Genomic DNA, 15,274 nt, shown 5'->3' on the forward strand with positions numbered 1-15,274 from the left:
TCATGTTTTACCTATTATATGTCTGGAAGAGTGTGTGAGTATGTGCTTTATGTGTTTTTGTGTGTGTATCACATTGGGGATTGGTCAGAAAAAATAATGCTTTTGACCTAATGGCTCCAGAGTTATGGATTTGCAGTGCTTTTCAAAGTCTATGAAACTTACATCAAGGAAGAAAAATAGTGTTTTTCAGTGGTTTTTTTTTTTTTTTTTTTTTTTTTTTTTTTTTTTTTTTATTTTCATGGTTGCATTTTATTTTTTTTTTTTTTTTTTTTTTTTTTTTTATTGGTCGTTCATAACATTACATAGTTCTTAATACATCATATTACACGGTTTGATTCAAGTGGATTATGAACTCCCGCTTTTACCCCGTATACAAATTGCTGTATCACATCAGTTACCCTTCCATTGATTGACATATTGCCTTTCTAGTGTCTGATGTATTCTGCTGTCTGTCCTATTGTCTACTATCCCCCCTCCCCTCCCCTCCCCTCCCCTCCCCTTTTCTCTCTCTACCCCTTCTACTGTAAATCATGTCTTCCATTTGTATTCTCTTGACTTACCCCTCCTTACCTCTTATATGACATTTTGTATAACCCTGAGGATCGCCTTCCATTTCCATGCAATTTCCCTTCTCACTCCCTTTCCCTCCCACCTCTCATCCCTGTTTACTGTAAATATTCTTCTCAAGCTCTTCGTCCCTACCCTGTCCTTGTTTACACCCCTTATATCAAAGGAGTCATTTGGTATTTGTTTTTTAAAGATTGACTAGCTTCACTTAGCATAATCTGCTCTAATGCCATCCATTTCCCTCCAAATTCTATAATTTTGTCATTTTTTAATGCAGAGTAATACTCCATAGTGTATAAATGCCACATTTTTTTTATCCATTCATCTATTGAAGGGCATCTAGGCTGGTTCCACCGTCTTGCTATCGTGAATTGAGCTGCTATGAACATCGATGTAGCAGTGTCCCTGTAGCATGCTCTTGTTAGGGCTTTAGGGAATAGACCGAGAAGGGGAATAGCTGGGTCAAATGGTGGTTCCATTCCCAGCTTTCCGAGAAATCTCCATACTGCTTTCCAAATTGGCTGCACCAATTTGCAGTCCCACCAGCAATGAACAAGAGTGCCCTTTTCCCCGCATCCTCTCCAGCACTTATTGTTGTTTGACTTCCTAATGGCTGCCAGTCTTACTGGAGTGAGATGGTATCTTAGGGTAGTTTTGATTTGCATTTCTCTGACTGCTAGCGATGGTGAGCATTTTTTCATGTACTTGTTGATTGATTGTATGTCCTCCTCTGAGAAGTGTCTGTTCAGGTCCTTGGCCCATTTATTGATTGGGTTATTTGTTATCTTATTGTCTAATTTTTTGAGTTCTTTGTATATTCTGGTTATTAGGGCTCTATCTGAAGTGTGTGGAGTAAAGATTTGTTCCCAGGATGTAGGCTCCCTATTTATCTCTCTTATTGTTTCTTTTGCTGAGAAAAAACTTTTTAGTTTGAGTAAGTCCCATTTGTTGATTCTATTTGTTAACTCTAGCGCTATGGGTGTCCTATTGAGGAATTTGGAGCCCGATCCCACAGCGTGTAGATCATAACCAACTTTTTCTTCTATCAGATGCCGTGTCTCTGATTTAATATCAAGCTCCTTGATCCATTTTGAGTTAACTTTTGTGCACGGCGAGAGATAGGGATTCAGATTCATTTTGGTGCAAATGGATTTCCAGTTTTCCCAGCACCATTTGTTGAAGATGCTATCCTTCCTCCATTGCATGCTTTTAGCCCCTTTATCAAAAATAAGATAGTTGTAGTTTTGTGGATTGGTTGCTGTGTCCTCTATTCTGTACCATTGGTCCACCCGCCTGTTTTGGTACCAGTACCATGCTGTTTTTGTTACTATTGCTCTGTAGTATAGTTTGAAGTCTGGTATCGCTATACCGCCTGATTCACACTTCCTGCTTAGTATTGTTTTTGCTATTCTGGGTCTTTTATTATTCCATATGAATTTCATGATTCTTTTATCTATTTCTACAAGATATGCTGTTGGGATTTTGATTGGCATTGCATTGAACTTATAGAGAACTTTTGGTAATATCGCCATTTTGATGATGTTAGTTCTGCCTATCCATGAGCAGGGTATGTTTTTCCATCTTCTAAGGTCTTCTTCTATGTCTTTCTTTAGGGTTCTGTAATTTTCATTGTATAAATCTTTCACCTCTTTTGTTAGGTTGATTCCCAAGTATTTTATTTTTTGGGGGGATATTGTGAATGGAGTAGTTGTCCTCATTTCCGTTTCAGAGGATTTGTCGCTCATATACAGGAACGCCTTTGATTTATGCGTGTTGATCTTATATCCTGCCACTTTGCTGAATTCATTTATTAGCTCTAATAGCTTCTTTGTAGACCCTTTTGGGTCTGCTAGGTATAGAATCATATCATCTGCAAATAGTGATAATTTAAGTTCTTCTTTTCCTATTTTTATGCCTTTAATTTCTTTTGACTGTCTAATTGCTCTGGCCAGTGTTTCGAGGACTATGTTGAACAGAAGTGGTGAGAGAGGGCATCCCTGTCTTGTACCAGATCTTAGAGGGAATGCCTTCAATTTTTCTCCATTCAGAATGATGCTGGCCTGTGGCTTATCATATATTGCTTTTACAATGTTGAGGTATGATCCTGTTATCCCTAATTTTTCTAGCGTTTTGAACATAAAGGGATGCTGTACTTTGTCAAATGCTTTTTCTGCATCTATTGAGATGATCATATGGTTCTTATTTTTAAGTCTATTGATGTGGTGAATAACATTTATTGATTTCCGTATATTAAACCAGCCTTGCATCCCAGGGATGAATCCTACTTGATCATGATGTATAATTTTTTTGATATGTATTTGAATCCGATTCGCCAGAATTTTATTGAGGATTTTTGCGTCAAGGTTCATTAGAGATATTGGTCTGTAGTTTTCCTTCCTTGATGTGTCTTTGTCTGGTTTCGGAATCAGGGTGATGTTGGCCTCGTAGAATGAATTTGGAAGTTCTCCCTCTTTTTCTATTTCCTGAAATAGCTTGAAAAGTATTGGTGTTAGTTCCTCTTTAAAGGTTTTGTAAAACTCTGCTGTATACCCATCCGGTCCTGGGCTTTTCTTAGTTGGTAGTCTTTTGATGGTTTCTTCTATTTCCTCTATTGTTATTGGTCTGTTTAGGTTGTCTATATCCTCCTGGCTCACTCTGGGCAGATCATAGGACTCAAGGAATTTATCTATGCCTTCACTATCTTCTATTTTATTGGAGTATAAGGATTCAAAGTAATTTCTGATTATCTTCTGTATTTCTGAAGTGTCTGTTGTGATATTGTCTTTTTCATCCCGTATGCTAGTAATTTGGGTTCTCTCTCTTCTTCTCTTCGTTAGCATGGCTAAGGGTCTGTCAATTTTATTTATTTTTTCAAAGAACCAGCTTTTAGTTTTGTCAATTTTTTCAATTGTTTCTTTTGTTTCAATTTCATTAATTTCAGCTCTGATTTTAATTATTTCTTGCCTTCTACTTCTTTTGCTGTTGTTTTGCTCTTCTTTTTCTAGGATTTTGAGATGAAGTATGAGATCATTTATTTGTTGGTTTTTTCTTTTTTTGAGGAATGAACTCCAAGCAATGAATTTTCCTCTTAGAACTGCTTTCAATGTGTCCCATAGATTCCGATATGTTGTGTCTGTGTTTTCATTTAACTCTAGGAATTTTTTAATTTCCTCCTTGATGTCTTCTAAAACCCATTGATCACTCAGCAACCTATTGTTCATTCTCCAGGTGATGCTTGCTTTTTCCTTTCTTCTTTTATCATTGATTTTCAGTTTCATTCCATTATGATCAGATAAGATGCATGGTATTATCTCTACCCCTTTGTATTGTCTAAGAGTTGCCCTGTGACATAGTATATGGTCTATTTTTGAGAAGGTTCCATGTGCTGCTGAGAAAAAAGTGTAGCTACTTGATGTTGGGTGGTATAGTCTGTATATGTCAATTAAGTCTAGGTTGTTAATTGTGTTATTGAGTTCTATAGTTTCCTTATTTAACTTTTGTTTGGAAGATCTGTCCAGTGGTGAGAGAGGTGTGTTGAAGTCTCCCATGATTATTGTATGTTGGTCTATTAGACTCTTGAACTTGAGAAGAGTTTGCTTGATGAATACAGCTGCACCATTATTTGGGGCATATATATTTATGATTGTTATGTCTTGTTGGTGTATGGTTCCCTTGAGCAGTATGAAGTGTCCTTCTATATCCCTTTTGATTAGCTTTGGCTTGAAATCTATTTTATTAGATATGAGTATGGACACTCCTGCTTGTTTCCGCGGTCCATATGAGTGATATGATTTTTCCCAACCTTTCACCTTCAGTCTATGTATATCTTTTCCTATCAAATGCGTCTCCTGTAGACAGCATATTGTTGGGTCTTGTTTTTTGATCCATTCTACTAGCCTATGTCTCTTAATTGGTGAGTTTAAGCCATTAACATTTAGGGTTATTATTGAGATATGGTTTGTTCTTCTATCCATATTTGTTTATTGATGTTACTAAACCTGATTTGTTATCCTCTTTGACTACTTTCCCCCCTTTACTGTCCTACCTCCCATTGTTGGTTTTCAATGTTGTTTTCCATTTCCTCTTCCTGTAATGTTTTGCCAAGGATTTTTTGAAGAGATGGTTTTCTAGCTGCGAATTCTTTTAACTTTTGTTTATTGTGGAAGGTTTTAATTTCATCTTCTAACCTGAAGCTTAATTTCGCCGGATACACGATTCTTGGTTGGAGCCCATTGTCTTTCAGTGTTTGAAATATGTTATTCCAGGATCTTCTAGCTTTCAGAGTCTGTGTTGAGAGATCAGCTGTTATCCTGATTGGTTTACCCCTAAATGTAATCTGCTTTCTTTCTCTTGCAGCTTTTAAAATTCTCTCCTTATTCTGTATGTTGGACATCTTCATTATAATGTGTCTAGGTGTGGATCTCTTATGATTTTGCACATTCGGCGTCCTGTAGGCTTCTAGGATTTGGGATTCTGTCTCAATCTTCAATTCTGGGAAGTTTTCTCGTATTATTTCACTGAATAGACTGTTTATTCCTTTGGAATGGAGCTCTGTGCCTTCCTGTATCCCAATGACTCTTAAATTTGGTCTTTTGATATTGTCCCATAATTCTTGGATGTTCTGCTCATGGTTTCTTAGCAGACTTGCTGAGCTGTCTATGTTCTTTTCCAGTTGAAATACTTTGTCTTCATTGTCTGATGTTCTCTCTTCTAAGTGATCTACTCTGCTGGTAGTATTCTCAATTGAGTTTTTAAGTTGGTTTATTGTTTCCTGCATTTCTAGAATTTCAATTTGTTTGTTTTTTATTACCTCTATCTCCCTGTGAAATTGATCTTTTACTTCCTGGATTTGTTTGTCAATGTGATCTTTCATTGTCTGATTTTGCTGTCTCATGTCTTCCTTGAGACTCCAGATCATCTGAAGCATATATATCCTGAACTCTTTATCTGATATTCCATCTGTTGCAGCTATTACCTCTTCTAAAGTTGAGTTGACCTGCATTGCTTGTGGACCTTTCTTTCCTTGTCTTTTCATACTGCTCGCGTTTCTTTCTGCTTGGTGCAACTGTTGTGTTTTGAAATTTACCCCCTATTTATTTATGTTGCTCTTGTATACTTGAAAAGTCTCCCTTGCAGGTGCAGGCGGCGGCTGTGCCCCTACTCCAATTGGGGTGACGTGTCTACCACGCTGGCGGCTCTCTGGGCCTGTTCCGGGAGTGGAAGGCGGCTCTGCTCTGTCCCTATTCCAATTGGGGTGTCGTGACTACAATGCTGGCAGATCGCTGGGCCTGTTCCGGGCGTGGGCGGTGGGCTTGGCTGGCGGGATTCCACCTAATGGCAGTCCCTAACCTCCCTGCTTGCTAATTAATGGCTTCTCTGAGGCGCCACGCCTTCTGTAGCTGCGGGGCAGGCCGCGCGAATCAGTTGGCCTGGATCTCCGGGGTCCTGCTGCTGGCTGTTTTGATGTTGCAAGCTGTTGGAGAGTGGTGGTGTATTCTTCAGCTTTCCCGGATGGTGTCCACTGACTGCCTGGATGGAGTGTCCGCTGTTTTGATGTTGCACTCTGAAGGAGAGTGGCGGTGTATCCTTCAGCTTTCCCGGATGCTGGCCGCTGACTGCCTCGGTGGGGTGTCCGCTGTGGGGGATGGGACTGTACCGCTTCCTTCCCCTTCTGAGAACCCGTGCTCGGCCCAAGGGTCCGTGTGGGCTTGGCTGGTGGGATTCCACCTAATGGCCTTCCCTAACCTCCCTGCTTGCCAATTAATGGCTTCACTGAGGCGCCACGCCTTCTGTAGCCGCAGGGCAGGCCACGCGAATCAGTTGGCCTGGATCTCCGGGGCCCTGCTACAGGCTGCTGGGATCCCTGGCACTCTATCACTTTGATTTTTTCTGCTTGCCCCTCCCCCAGCGCTGGCTAGCCAGGTTTCCTTTTGGCTGCTACTGGGAGGAGGGGTTGGAGGTCAGGTGTCTCTGGTTTCCCCCTGGCCTGTATGGAGGCTCAGCTTGATACTCCCTCTCCCGGCAAGCCTAGGAGAGATTTTATGCGAATTCCCGCTGTCTGGGGGGTGAGCTGAATGACACCGACCTGTTTTGATGTCGCACTCTGAAGGAGAGTGGCGGTGTATCCTTCAGCTTTCCCGGATGCTGGCCGCTGACTGCCTCGGTGGGGTGTCCGCTGTGGGGGATGGGACTGTACCGCTTCCTTCCCCTTCTGAGAACCCGTGCTCGGCCCAAGGGTCCGTGTGGGCTTGGTTGGTGGGATTCCACCTAATGGCCTTCCCTAACCTCCCTGCTTGCCAATTAATGGCTTCACTGAGGCGCCACGCCTTCTGTAGCCGCAGGGCAGGCCACGCGAATCAGTTGGCCTGGCTCTCCGGGCCCTGCTGCAGGCTGCTGGGATCCCTGGCACTCTATCACTTTGATTTTTTCTGCTTGCCCCTCCCCCAGCGCTGGCTAGCCAGGTTTCCTTTTGGCTGCTACTGGGAGGAGGGGTTGGAGGTCAGGTGTCTCTGGTTTCCCCCTAGACTGTATGGAGGTTCAGCTTGATACTCCCTCTCCCGGCAAGCCTAGGAGAGATTTTATGCGAATTCCCGCTGTCTGGGGGGTGAGCTGAATGACACCGACCTGTTTTGATGTCGCACTCTGAAGGAGAGTGGCGGTGTATCCTTCAGCTTTCCCGGATGCTGGCCGCTGACTGCCTCGGCGGGGTGTCCGCTGTGGGGGATGGGACTGTACCGCTTCCTTCCCCTTCTGAGAACCCGTGCTCGGCCCAAGGGTCCGTGTGGGCTTGGCTGGTGGGATTCCACCTAATGGCCTTCCCTAACCTCCCTGCTTGCCAATTAATGGCTTCACTGAGGCGCCACGCCTTCTGTAGCCGCAGGGCAGGCCACGCGAATCAGTTGGCCTGGCTCTCCGGGCCCTGCTGCAGGCTGCTGGGATCCCTGGCACTCTATCACTTTGATTTTTTCTGCTTGCCCCTCCCCCAGCGCTGGCTAGCCAGGTTTCCTTTTGGCTGCTACTGGGAGGAGGGGTTGGAGGTCAGGTGTCTCTGGTTTCCCCCTAGCCTGTATGGAGGTTCAGCTTGATACTCCCTCTCCCGGCAAGCCTAGGAGAGATTTTATGCGAATTCCCGCTGTCTGGGGTGTGAGCTGAATGACACCGACCTGTTTTGATGTCGCACTCTGAAGGAGAGTGGTGGTGTATCCTTCAGCTTTCCCGGATGCTGGCCGCTGACTGCCTCGGCGGGGTGTCCGCTGTGGGGGATGGGACTGTACCGCTTCCTTCCCCTTCTGAGAACCCGTGCTCGGCCCAAGGGTCCGTGTGGGCTTGGCTGGTGGGATTCCACCTAATGGCCTTCCCTAACCTCCCTGCTTGCCAATTAATGGCTTCACTGAGGCGCCACGCCTTCTGTAGCCGCAGGGCAGGCCACGCGAATCAGTTGGCCTGGCTCTCCGGGCCCTGCTGCAGGCTGCTGGGATCCCTGGCACTCTATCACTTTGATTTTTTCTGCTTGCCCCTCCCCCAGCGCTGGCTAGCCAGGTTTCCTTTTGGCTGCTACTGGGAGGAGGGGTTGGAGGTCAGGTGTCTCTGGTTTCCCCCTAGACTGTATGGAGGTTCAGCTTGATACTCCCTCTCCCGGCAAGCCTAGGAGAGATTTTATGCGAATTCCCGCTGTCTGGGGGGTGAGCTGAATGACACCGACCTGTTTTGATGTCGCACTCTGAAGGAGAGTGGCGGTGTATCCTTCAGCTTTCCCGGATGCTGGCCGCTGACTGCCTCGGCGGGGTGTCCGCTGTGGGGGATGGGACTGTACCGCTTCCTTCCCCTTCTGAGAACCCGTGCTCGGCCCAAGGGTCCGTGTGGGCTTGGCTGGTGGGATTCCACCTAATGGCCTTCCCTAACCTCCCTGCTTGCCAATTAATGGCTTCACTGAGGCGCCACGCCTTCTGTAGCCGCAGGGCAGGCCACGCGAATCAGTTGGCCTGGCTCTCCGGGCCCTGCTGCAGGCTGCTGGGATCCCTGGCACTCTATCACTTTGATTTTTTCTGCTTGCCCCTCCCCCAGCGCTGGCTAGCCAGGTTTCCTTTTGGCTGCTACTGGGAGGAGGGGTTGGAGGTCAGGTGTCTCTGGTTTCCCCCTGGCCTGTATGGAGGCTCAGCTTGATACTCCCTCTCCCGGCAAGCCTAGGAGAGATTTTATGCGAATTCCCGCTGTCTGGGGGGTGAGCTGAATGACACCGACCTGTTTTGATGTCGCACTCTGAAGGAGAGTGGCGGTGTATCCTTCAGCTTTCCCGGATGCTGGCCGCTGACTGCCTCGGCGGGGTGTCCGCTGTGGGGGATGGGACTGTACCGCTTCCTTCCCCTTCTGAGAACCCGTGCTCGGCCCAAGGGTCCGTGTGGGCTTGGCTGGTGGGATTCCACCTAATGGCCTTCCCTAACCTCCCTGCTTGCCAATTAATGGCTTCACTGAGGCGCCACGCCTTCTGTAGCCGCAGGGCAGGCCACGCGAATCAGTTGGCCTGGCTCTCCGGGCCCTGCTGCAGGCTGCTGGGATCCCTGGCACTCTATCACTTTGATTTTTTCTGCTTGCCCCTCCCCCAGCGCTGGCTAGCCAGGTTTCCTTTTGGCTGCTACTGGGAGGAGGGGTTGGAGGTCAGGTGTCTCTGGTTTCCCCCTGGCCTGTATGGAGGCTCAGCTTGATACTCCCTCTCCCGGCAAGCCTAGGAGAGATTTTATGCGAATTCCCGCTGTCTGGGGGGTGAGCTGAATGACACCGACCTGTTTTGATGTCGCACTCTGAAGGAGAGTGGCGGTGTATCCTTCAGCTTTCCCGGATGCTAGCCGCTGACTGCCTCGGCGGGGTGTCCGCTGTGGGGGATGGGACTGTACCGCTTCCTTCCCCTTCTGAGAACCCGTGCTCGGCCCAAGGGTCCGTGTGGGCTTGGCTGGTGGGATTCCACCTAATGGCCTTCCCTAACCTCCCTGCTTGCCAATTAATGGCTTCACTGAGGCGCCACGCCTTCTGTAGCCGCAGGGCAGGCCACGCGAATCAGTTGGCCTGGCTCTCCGGGCCCTGCTGCAGGCTGCACTGTTTTTTTTTTTTTAGAACATTAAACTAAACTTGGATGTAGTCCAAGGCATTTTGTCTAGTTTGAGTAGGAACTGTTATAGTTTAAAATATTGCCTTTTTTTATGGGGGGGGAAAGGGATGGTTTATTGTCCACTTTTTTTTTCAGAAGGAAAATACATATGCCTCTGGACTTATGAGAATAATCACTCTCCTTTTTATATGGACTTAGAAGCCTGAAAGAATTCATTGCCATGGGGCTACTTAGCTTGCGTGCACTATTCTAGAAGTTCAGAGAGACCAGACCTTCCAATAGGGGCATTGTTTCATGAAATGGAGCTGTGTGATTAAATTCTCTACTATAATATATATCTTTGAAAAAGAAATCACGTACTTCCCACTTTTGCTTGAATTTCATGGGCAGGAAGAAAAGCATGAATTCTACTGATGTCTGAGAGGTAGGAGTAGGGGTTGTTTTATGTAGAGTGCTCATTTTAGCCAAGATTTGCAGAGGCCTCAGGATAGTAAATCAAGGTTACTGAAGTCTCTGACCTCTGATCCTGAGCTTCTGAGCCATGGAATGAGAGCTGGCTGATAAGAGAAGTAATTGAAGAACAATGATACGCTTCATTTCCTTTTCTTGAATCTAAGTTATGCAGTGGTCATTTTCTCTGTATCTATTTAATGGTTGTTAAATTAAATTGCTTTCTTTCAAGTGGTGCTTTTTATGTGTGTATTTTTTTTAAACCATCTTTTTTTTTTTTTTTTTGCCACTTCATTTCATTGCCTTCATTCTATTGACTCCAGGTCTGTGGGTGTGCATTTGAGACTTAAATATCTGTAGAGAGAAAGGCCTGAGGACCCTTTCTCTCTTCACTGCCCACTCCTAGAATCTCATAGGAGCTCCCTTGTCTGCAAGATTTGAGTTTTGCTTTGATACTGGCTTGAGAAATTCTGACTCTTTTACCGAAGGAATGGCAGATTGCATGTTGTTTGAATATTTAAATGACACCAAAATATGTTATTTTATGCCAGGAATGTAAGGAATAGCAATTATGTTTTGTGCAGTTCTGAGATATAGAGATGAGCCTTGGTCATTGTTGTCCTATGGTGGGTGGCCGGGGAGAGGTTCACCAGAAATGTGCATGACCAGAAGCCCTGGTTGATAGCTTGGAACATGCTCCTTTTTGTTCCATAGTCACTGAGCACACTGTTATGCTCTTAGGTATGACTCAGTCTGAATTCATCAGAGTTCAACATCAAGACTGAAATTTTACCTTTGGTCTCTGGAATGTGTCTTCTTCCCAACTTGGACTTCCCTAAAAACCTGATTTTGGAAATCTTTTATTTTGGGCCAGTTGGGTTTGATATTAAGATGTGGCCCTTTCCCTGAGTCACACTAGTAAATTCTCTGAATTCCATGGATCTATCAACTCATTCATTTGGCAAATATTAGTTGAGGAGTTTCTACATGTGTAATAATTGCTAAGAAGAGATACAAATCAGCATGTGGAAGGTGGGTACTTGCTGTTTTGTATGGGGAAATAGGTAAGGTGTCTTTGAGCAGAGACCTGAAGGTAGTGATGGGTCAAATTATGTATGTATCTAAGGAAGCACTTTTCAACTGGGGCCGATTTTGTTCCCCAGGGGGACATTTGGCAATGTCTGGTTTTTGGTTGTCACCACTTTGGGGGAGGGTGGTTTGTTACTAGCATTTAGTGGATAGTGGCCAGGGATTGATTCTGCTAAATATCCACTAGTACACGAGAATAAAAAAAATTATAAATGTCAATTTTGTGGAGATTAAGAGACCCTGCTCTCAGGGAAGAGAGGGATAGCAATGACAAAAGAAACTGTAGTCAAAAGAGCAGAAGTAAAAGTGTGATTCAAGCCTTAAGATGGGGCAGGCTGGCAAATTTGAGGAGCAGCAAAGTATCATGGCTCCTAGATAGGAGTGAGCAAGGTGGGGAAGGGCAGTGATGGAAGACAAATGCAGGTTAGGGAGTGATGAGAGCATTTGAGCTTGTAAAACATTATGAAAACTTGGGCTTGTATCTCAGTGAAACTGGAGGTGATTTAAGGGATCTGAGCAAAAGAGTAACCTGCTTTGTTATCTCTTTGGCTCCTGGGTTATGCATATATTACAAGGGGTATAAGTGATGGCCTGGGTTGTTGCAGTAATGCAGATGAAATATGATGATTTGGGCCAGGGTGAAGTGGTGCGGGTGGTTTGGTATTACTAGATATGAAGCATATTTTGCAAGTAGGAATCAATACTGTAGACATAGGGTTTAGAGAAAGAAAGAAAGCAAAGTAAAGCCCTGGTTTTTGGTTCAAGGTCGGCATTTACTGAGATGTGGTAGTCTACAGGTTTGTGTTGTATTTCTTAATGTGTTAAGTTTGAGCTGCCTGTTTGAAATCCCCACAGATGTATTGAATAGGAGATACACATACATAAGTATAGAATCTAAGGGAGAGATCTTCCTTGGCAGTTTTGAGAGTCCAGTATGTGGATGGCAGCTAGAGTCAAGAGTCAGGATGAGATAAAGGGCGTCAGTGTAGGTAGAGGTCTAAAACCACCTCCTGGGTTCAAAAGAGAGAGTGGGAAGAACTTGGAGAGCCACATGTGTAAGGAAATTTGACCGGTGATTTTCTCTCATAGGGCATGGAGAAATTGGTGGTAGTTAGAGGGAGAGGTAGGGCCAAGGGAGGTGATCAGGATAGTGGTTGTTGGTGGGAGAGCTATAGCAGATTTGTATGTGTGCGAGAATGATCCAGTAGGTGGGAGAAGTTGCTGATTCAGGAGACTGAGGTCACCTGTGGTACAGGGATACCTAATGCACAGGCAAGGGTTGCTTTCAAGAATACACATAGTTCACCATAGTAACTAGAGAGAGAAACATGCAGTTAAGGAAACTTCCAGAATTTAAGTGATGCAAAGGTTCTGAAGAAGGAAGAAAGATTACTTTGTAGTAATCTTTCAGGGTGATCCTGAAATCTTTCCTCAGGAAAATGGGCTGTGAGATTGCCCTTGAAAAGTTATATATCACGTTATAAGCCTAATTAATTTTAAATTGAGCTTTTTATTTATATATTTCAGGTTCACTTTGCTTACCACCTGCCAGGATTTCAACATGAAGTTTAAAGTCCATTTTTCTTGCAGTTTTTTAATAAGAAATAAGACATCAATTAACAATGTAAGGAATATGAAATATGATGTTCTCTTTCACCAAAGTAACCTTTTCCTTTTCTCCCGATTTCAGGAACAAACTCTAGCTCTTAGGAAGGAGGGGATTGGAGTTGTTTTGGATTCTGAACTGCCTCATTTGATTGGCATTGATGATGACCTTCTGAGTACTGGAATCATCTTATATCACTTGAAGGTAGAAACTGCTTAAGTGGAACATTCTCATTTTGCTTCCAGTTTTCCCTTTAGATGCTAACAAGGTTTATTATAATGCTTTATGGCCATGAATACAGCTATTAAATTAAAGAATATACAACAAGTTCTTGAGCCCTTTGGGGAATTTCAGCAGTTCACTGGGATTCTCTGGTACTTGAAGTTCCCATGTTTATGTAGTTCTGAAGTTAAATGATGAGTCATTCATTTTGGCTTCTGCTTTAGAGAGTCAGGAACAGGGAAGTGAGGAACAAAAAGGTAGAAAGAGGAAGAAAAGTTACAAGCTCCTATAATTGGAGTTTGTTTTATATACAGTTTTCTGGTTCCTAGTTGTAATTATAAAATTGTGTGGCCCATTGTTGGACTTGGTTCCAAGGAGGTTAATCATGTCTGAATGGCAGAGTTCCATGTCAGAATCAATGGCTGTCTCTGTGATCTTGAATTTAATGCCCTCTTTAGGAGAATGGTACTGTACTGGAGTTTTGTGGCCTTCTCATGTACCATATCTTTAGATGCAAAGAAACCCCCTGGACTCTGGAGGAGAAGCTCCCTAGATCAGGAACATTGATGAAATTGCTGATGCTAGCAAATTATTGATACATGCCAAGATGAAAGCCTAACCATTGCTAAGTTATCATTTTCTGGATCCCCCACTGCAGTATTGTTGCAGAGACTGAGCCATGATTGCACTGAGGCCTACCCCAGCATTGTTCATCAGGTTGCCTGGGCTTAAATGGAAAGTGGACAAACCCTTCTCTTATTTTCACTAATAAGTGTTCTTTGACTTTTCTTCCCAGGAAGGTCAGACATACGTTGGTAGAGAAGATGCTTCAACAGAGCAGGATATTGGTAATACTTTATTATCTCTTCTCAATGATTTTTTAAAAATCATATTTAATTAAGAACCTTCTTTTGAGTGACTGATGTTGTAGTAATTATAAAAAAGAACAAATACAATATTGGTCATAATATGTATCTGTAATTTTGATCACAACTCAGATGAATAACATAGAACAATTAATTTAGTAAATAAATGGAGCTATGAAACCTTTCTGTCATCCTACATATATTTTCTACTCTTTTAAATTTATTTAAATCCATTTATACTTATCCCAGGGGGATAGCAGTTAATGAAAATATACTAACAGACACAGATAAAAGATCTAAGTCCTTTTCAAGGAAGGATATAGACACATAAATACAGTTATCTCATACTAGGCAAAGGCACCAAAAACATGCATTGGAGAAAAGATAGTCTCTTCAACAAATTCCTAAGTTCCTGATCCACTTTGAATTAGAGTTTTGTGCATTGTGAGAGACAGGGAGAACTGGAAATTCATATGCAGCAAAATGAAACTAAACCCCTGTCTCTCTCCATGCACAAAACTCAACTCAAAGTGGATCAGGAACTTAGGAATTAGACCAGAGACCCTGCGTCTAACTGAGGAAAAAGTAGGCCCATCTTCATCACGTTGGATTAGGCCCTGATTTCCTTAACAAGACTCCTAAAGTGCAGGAAATAAAATCAAGAATTAATAAATGAGATGGACCTGATTTCTTGAAAAGCATAAACTATTAGGGCAGGCCTAGCATATTCCTATGTGTATTTACTACTTACTTTGAGCCTGGAATAGCTAAAAACCAATTCCACAGGTCCCCAAGATTAAGTGTTTTTGAGTAGACCTTGACTCAGGCCTCTTGGTTGAACTATGTGTTTGACATTTAGGGTAATTATTAATGATGATAAGTGATAAGAATACATTTTCTGTGACCAGAGAAGTTGAGTAGTATATTCTGTGGAGAGAGTAGAAAGTGCATGGTCTGTACTCCTAAAACCTTGCCAGGAACTTTCCCTAAAAGCATGTATGTTTATTTTTGACAGGCATTCATATTGCGGATGGCCATTCCTCAGACAAGAAGAACACAGGATAGTGATACATAATTACATAAACCTTAGCAACTGCATGCTCTGTGTGGTCTAAGATTTGCACAGTTTTGGTGATAGGCATCTCAGTATGGCTTCTGGTATCTTCTTGAGCTTCCAGAGATCCATGCCATGCCCAGTTCACCTGTGGTTTCTGTTCCTGGAATGCATTATCTGTAATTATGGAATTCATAAGTAGTCCTAGACCCACAGAGCCCTTCTGCCCTTCTTTAGGTGGCTGATAAAAGAAATTAATTTATTATCCAACAGAACAGTTCAATTCAGTTAAAACAGGTTATTCTACTATTTTCTCC

At 43.5% G+C, this 15,274-nt stretch overlaps 1 protein-coding gene across 6 annotated transcripts in view; it reads left to right on the forward strand.

Annotated features, from left to right (window-relative positions):
* The window catches only part of Kif16b (kinesin family member 16B), a 307,313-nt gene that overhangs the window by 131,023 nt on the left and 161,016 nt on the right, over window positions 1-15,274 (forward strand). For all 6 annotated transcript variants that reach the window (XM_077799621.1, XM_077799623.1, XM_077799622.1 and 3 more), the window contains exons 13-14: window positions 12,900-13,019; window positions 13,834-13,885. In XM_077799621.1, coding sequence (XP_077655747.1) covers window positions 12,900-13,019; window positions 13,834-13,885 — 172 coding nt within the window. The remainder of the gene's footprint in view (window positions 1-12,899; window positions 13,020-13,833; window positions 13,886-15,274) is intronic.

This window comes from Urocitellus parryii, chromosome 6 (genome assembly GCF_045843805.1).
Source record: "Urocitellus parryii isolate mUroPar1 chromosome 6, mUroPar1.hap1, whole genome shotgun sequence".
Lineage (NCBI taxonomy): Eukaryota > Metazoa > Chordata > Mammalia > Rodentia > Sciuridae > Urocitellus > Urocitellus parryii.